The sequence below is a fragment of the Styela clava genome, chromosome 13, assembly GCF_964204865.1.
Source record: "Styela clava chromosome 13, kaStyClav1.hap1.2, whole genome shotgun sequence".
Lineage (NCBI taxonomy): Eukaryota > Metazoa > Chordata > Ascidiacea > Stolidobranchia > Styelidae > Styela > Styela clava.
Window position 1 is genome coordinate 14,202,112 of NC_135262.1, and position 5,009 is coordinate 14,207,120.

Consider the following 5,009-nt stretch of genomic DNA (forward strand, 5'->3'; position numbering starts at 1 on the left):
CTTGATTCACCAGTTGCATGTGGCGAAGAAAGTTATGTAGGGAGTAATGTATAAAAAGCCTTTCTATGATAGTAGCTAAGAGGTTGGCGCATGATAACTAAAATACCTTAACAATTACTTTAAGTGAATATACACGCTTAGCATATGTTAGTTTTGTTATCAGAATACAAGTTGAATTAGTATGCACAAAAATTAATGTCAATAAAAAATGAGAAAAAAATGAAACAATGACATCTCCAAATTTTTAAACACACAAACTTGGTTTAGATTCCAGCACTTATTGGGTCCATTTCTGGCTGACTGAGCTGTGGTACCATTCTCAAATTTTACAGAGAAAATAACGGATATTATCACGCAGTGCTGTGATTATGGTTGAGTAGCCTAAATTTGAAATGAATCTTAAACCAAAACACTACACTACTTCCTCCAATATATATATCGAAGATGCAATCCATATAAGCTAAATATGATATAAATATTTATCATCGAAACTCTCTCAGAAAATTCGTTTTTAACATTTACAATATACACATTGATAATGTTAGACTCAATCACATGAAAAAAAACATTACTACGCATTACGGAGAATTTGCGAAATAATTCAAATCTATGTGAATATTATTAACTGTATATTTAACCTTTTATATTGAAGCTTCTAGATTTGCATGCTCCCAGAAGATTGATTAAATGAGACATATCAAATATATATGTACAAAAATATGATACCGTTGCTCAAACATGGAATTTATATTTAAGGTTAATTTATTTTGAAACGGCAACATTATATTTGTATGCTAATACTTCACAATGCTTCAATATACAAAAACCCTTTAATTTTCACAGTGCATGTCTTCGATTAATATATTACTGTGCCGTGCTGTATATCTTGTTGAAAACGCGATCTTCCTTGTGTTTTGGCCATGCCGAGCTATCATATAAATCAAAAGCTTAATTTGAAGTTTTTTGCTCATACTATGTGTCAATAACCTCTCTAGTCCACTCTTCAATATCTATTTCCTGCCCGGTTCCCCCTAAAAATGGTGGCAACGAATTTGCGTCGATCGATTCGTGAAGTTCATGAAGATTATGGCGATGAAATCTCATCTGATAAAATGACATAACATTTTTGATCACTGAAAAGATTAATTTTGACAACAGATGAACTGTTGAAAAAGTGTTAGTTTTATCTAGTAAAACACAAATGATCGTATTTATATAATCGAAATATTTCATACATCTTGTGAAGATTCAAAAATGGAAAACTGTTTTATATAAACTTGGAATTGTGTAAATTAAGATAAGATAACCTTCGTAACGGAGTAATAAAACTATTTTTTTTTAATTTTAAGGTTTCATAACGTGAATTACACACAACGTACCTTTTGCTTGATGTGACTGCTCATAAAATTGCTCACAATAGCAAACATCGCATCAAACACATAAGCTTCGTTTACAATATTAATGGATTTGATCCGGATTGGCAGAACCTCCTGCAACATATGGGTTATTAATAATTTGAAAGCAGAGATAACTTTAGGGAGTATATGTCATGAGCCTTGTTAAACATTGTTGATTTATTTTGTTCTATCACCTATTTCTAATCGAGGCCTATTGGGTAATGAACACAGAAAATATATCAGTATTTATTCTGATACGTTTTTACGTGATACAGCTACTTATATATGTAAAATTTACCTGAAGCATTCGAAGAAATCGTTTACCTATGGAAGCCATTTGCATTCCCATTCTAAAACCCAAGTGCGATAGGTCGACAATTACTGTTATCCCAAATATCTGTAAAAAAAAGGTACCTTGATGAACTTTGATATGAGATGATTTAAAATGAGTTTGGAGTTGATCATATCATGATTTTTGCGATAGGTGTTAGGACATGCATTGGTGGTGTGTTCATATTTATCCAATATTGCAAAAACTTGCCACATATTTTCAGGAAGATTATACTGATATATTTTAACTTTGTCAACTATAGAATAAACACATAAATTCGCCATCTGATCAAATCGAAATCCGACACCAATTTGAACCCATTGAAACTAACTAAAGTTGAAAATAATCTCTTCGAAACTGACATTGCTAATTTTTTGCCGTTTATTGCAAACGTAAATTTTCTGATCTAATAAATATCAGTAGAATCATTGAGTACCTGGGCCTCCTCGTTTTCAATCATTTTTTCATAGGAGAGAAAAACGGAAGCAATAAGTTTGGCCAACGAATTCCCAAGTCCTGTAATCAGACACATTGTTTTTTTTTTAAATATGAAAAACGATAAAAAATAAACAAGAATATCGGTCGGAGACCGAAGACTTATCGATCGAAACTGCGGTTTTGATTCATGACTCTATAGTGGCACCGCGTGTCCCATCACTGATTAATTAATAAATCGCTGATTATACCACATAATTCATCCAAAATCAATAGGCTTCTGGTCCGAGATAAGATGAATGCACATGTAAATCACGTGCATCTAACAGACAAACAGACAGACAGACAAACAGACAAATACCCATCAACATACTTACCGATCTGAAGATCGATAAGTAATTAGACTACAACAGAGGTCACCCAGGAAGTCAGTTTTATACTTGGTTTATCTACTATATCTCCCATTGTATCTTTTGAATTCTATAGAAGTTATATCTAATACAATTATAATTTGTATACTATTAAAGCATGTGCTGATATTAATTTGGGAAACGAAGTTTCACAAAGATTATATAACAAATTTTTTCATGGACTGCGTTAAACAAAGAGTCAATCCGAACAAAGTTTTGAAAAACTACAAGATATAGCATAAACCAGTGGTTTTCAAACGTTAATGATCCGTGGCCTCCTCTCAACACTTGTGGTCACGTTTTTTTTTTAAATCCTTATCTTTGCTTTTACTGGTTTACTTAAGTTATTATTTTATGCCCAACGTTTATTAAAATAAAAAATACAGCTGAAAGCAAAAGAAGGCCTTTGTTGTTGCCACCAGAGGAACGAAGCGTTCCCGTTTGAGGGAGGATGCGGTTTGTGAAACTAATTAGGTAAAACACTTAATTAGGCTACACCATTGTTTTAACATATTACGTTCACCTAAGGTTGTAAACGTCAAGAATACAAAATAATGCAAAACTAAAACTATTGAAGTAATATCGGATTAATCTCAATCATAACCTGGTCTTTGTAATAAAATAAAGCTTCCATCTTTGGCTCTACCACCCCAGAATATCGGTGGTCCTGAAGCAAATGACTTCCGTATGTTTTTCTTGTTTTCAACCTGAACAAAAAAAAATTATATCTTCAAACACGGCTATTCCATTAACTAATAATAACAATTGGTGAACTCAATGCGGCAACTGTAGCAAAAATTGGGAAAATTGCAAAAAAAATGCGTAAGAGTGATTGACAATTTTGCGCAAAGGCGGCAAGCCTGTCTCCGACTCCAAGGGGACCATTTGCAACATATTCTAGAATGAACCAAACTTTTTTGCACGGCGTCCCAGATTATCGAAACTTTTATATACACATATATATGTGTATAATCAATGATCCTACACAAACAGATGATCATATGTGAATAAAATTTAAATTTCTTCAAATGAGAAATTTATTGATTCTGTTTTATCGGGGTTACCATGGGTTAACTCTTAATTAATACATGCTATCGCCTGCATAAATTTAGCAAAAACTAATAGGCGATTACAAATTAGTCAGTCTTTTGCATGATTGCATGAAAGTGCCATCCATGAACCTACCAAATCAAAAACTTCTCGCCATTCGCTTCTAATTTTATGATAACATTCCAAAGTTTTGAGCGAATATTCTAGGTCGAATTCACAAGATCTTAAAAATCTGAAATAAGAGTAGATGAATTGAGAAATACAGTATTAGGAGATGATACATTAGACGCACGAGACTCAAAGCAGTTTTATATGTTCAAAATATACAGTACTTATGGGTCGTCAGCTTAGTGGAATAATTCACACTTCTTGTCGAAGACAAACGTACTGTTGCTAAGTTATTTCACCGTTTGCAGCTATCTGCAGAATAGTTTCACGAATAGTTTTATACATTAATGAGTTTGCAATGAATGAATTATCTCAACGACGATACAAATTCTATATTTATGATTACCGTAACAAGAATTCATCACTTTCGTCCAGAAGCTCAAATTTGTCGCACTTTTCCTTGAACCTAGCTTTCAAATTATCAATGCTTTCGAGGCGTTTATCAATATTTTCAGGCTCGTTAAGATCTTTAATGGCTTTTTCTAGTACGTCGCTTGGAAGCGAACATTGGTATCTTGAAGCCATGTTGAGAACTATCCAAAACTACGCTTTCTGCATATATATATATTATTTTCCAAATATTTAATCATTTACAGAAATATTTATTGCTCGATATTATTTCTCTCATCCCCCATAGTGTTTTAGCGAGTATTTGCTATTTTCAATGCTAACTTATTTAAGCGTCTCTGCTAACTGATAGGCTGCATAAACATGGTGGAGTGTTAGAATATTCTAAGTTGTCGTAGGCAAGCAGCAAAATGTCGTTAAATTTTGTAAGGCCCACTGGTAATCTATGAAACCACACTAAGGTATAATACACAAGAATATACTCTCAAAGACGATACCCACCATATTTTCGCATCTATATAATCGCTTGTTTATACCTATCCACTTTCTACCATACACATCGGTTCAGTTTGGCAACAATACTATTTCATTACCATGCAAAGAGTGTCGCAACGCCGTATTTATTTGCTGAATACAATGTTGTTTACCCAGTCATAAACAAAGAAATGAAGGCTTCGACTTCTCTACGCAAGCAGCGACGCCTATCAATGGGTGTGTATTTATGCCTAGCTGAGTTTGAATCGTGCTACTAAGTTATCCAATAGCAATGTAGAACAGATGAAACTTTTTGCTTGAACGCAAATCATATTGAGTTTGTTATTTCCGTTATTTTGCCAATAAAATGTCAAATGCACCAAAATAAATTCGCAG

General features: G+C 33.2%; 1 protein-coding gene across 3 annotated transcripts; it reads right to left on the reverse strand.

Annotated features, from left to right (window-relative positions):
* Window positions 1-723: 723 nt before the first annotated feature.
* On the reverse strand, window positions 724-4,808 carry LOC120333137 (alpha-tocopherol transfer protein-like). 3 transcript variants are annotated; one of them, XM_039400488.2, is made up of 7 exons: window positions 4,138-4,800; window positions 3,759-3,855; window positions 3,178-3,280; window positions 2,165-2,244; window positions 1,696-1,794; window positions 1,380-1,490; window positions 724-1,104 (listed from the first exon to the last, which is right to left on the reverse strand). In XM_039400488.2, exons 1-7 carry the CDS (start codon window positions 4,314-4,316, stop codon window positions 973-975), a joined length of 801 nt encoding a protein of 266 aa, XP_039256422.2. In that variant the 5' UTR covers window positions 4,317-4,800; the 3' UTR covers window positions 724-972. The 3 variants fall into 3 exon arrangements, with proteins under 3 accessions (XP_039256422.2, XP_039256424.2, XP_077975473.1); XM_078119347.1 differs by having other exon boundaries at window positions 995-1,133; window positions 4,138-4,805; XM_039400490.2 differs by lacking the exon at window positions 1,380-1,490 and having other exon boundaries at window positions 4,138-4,808.
* Between the last annotated feature and the right edge of the window lie 201 nt (window positions 4,809-5,009).

Bases quoted from the DNA above. Each gene is read 5' to 3' on its own strand.
- LOC120333137 (XM_039400488.2), bottom strand. From the start codon at position 4,316: ATGGCTTCAAGATACCAATGTTCGCTTCCAAGCGACGTACTAGAAAAA. The intron at 3,281-3,758 runs GTAGGTTCATGG...TTTTTTGTTCAG, and splicing joins GGCGAGAAGTTTTTGATTTG to GTTGAAAACAAGAAAAACAT. The intron at 1,795-2,164 runs GTACTCAATGAT...TTTTTTTTACAG, and splicing joins TTGAAAACGAGGAGGCCCAG to ATATTTGGGATAACAGTAAT.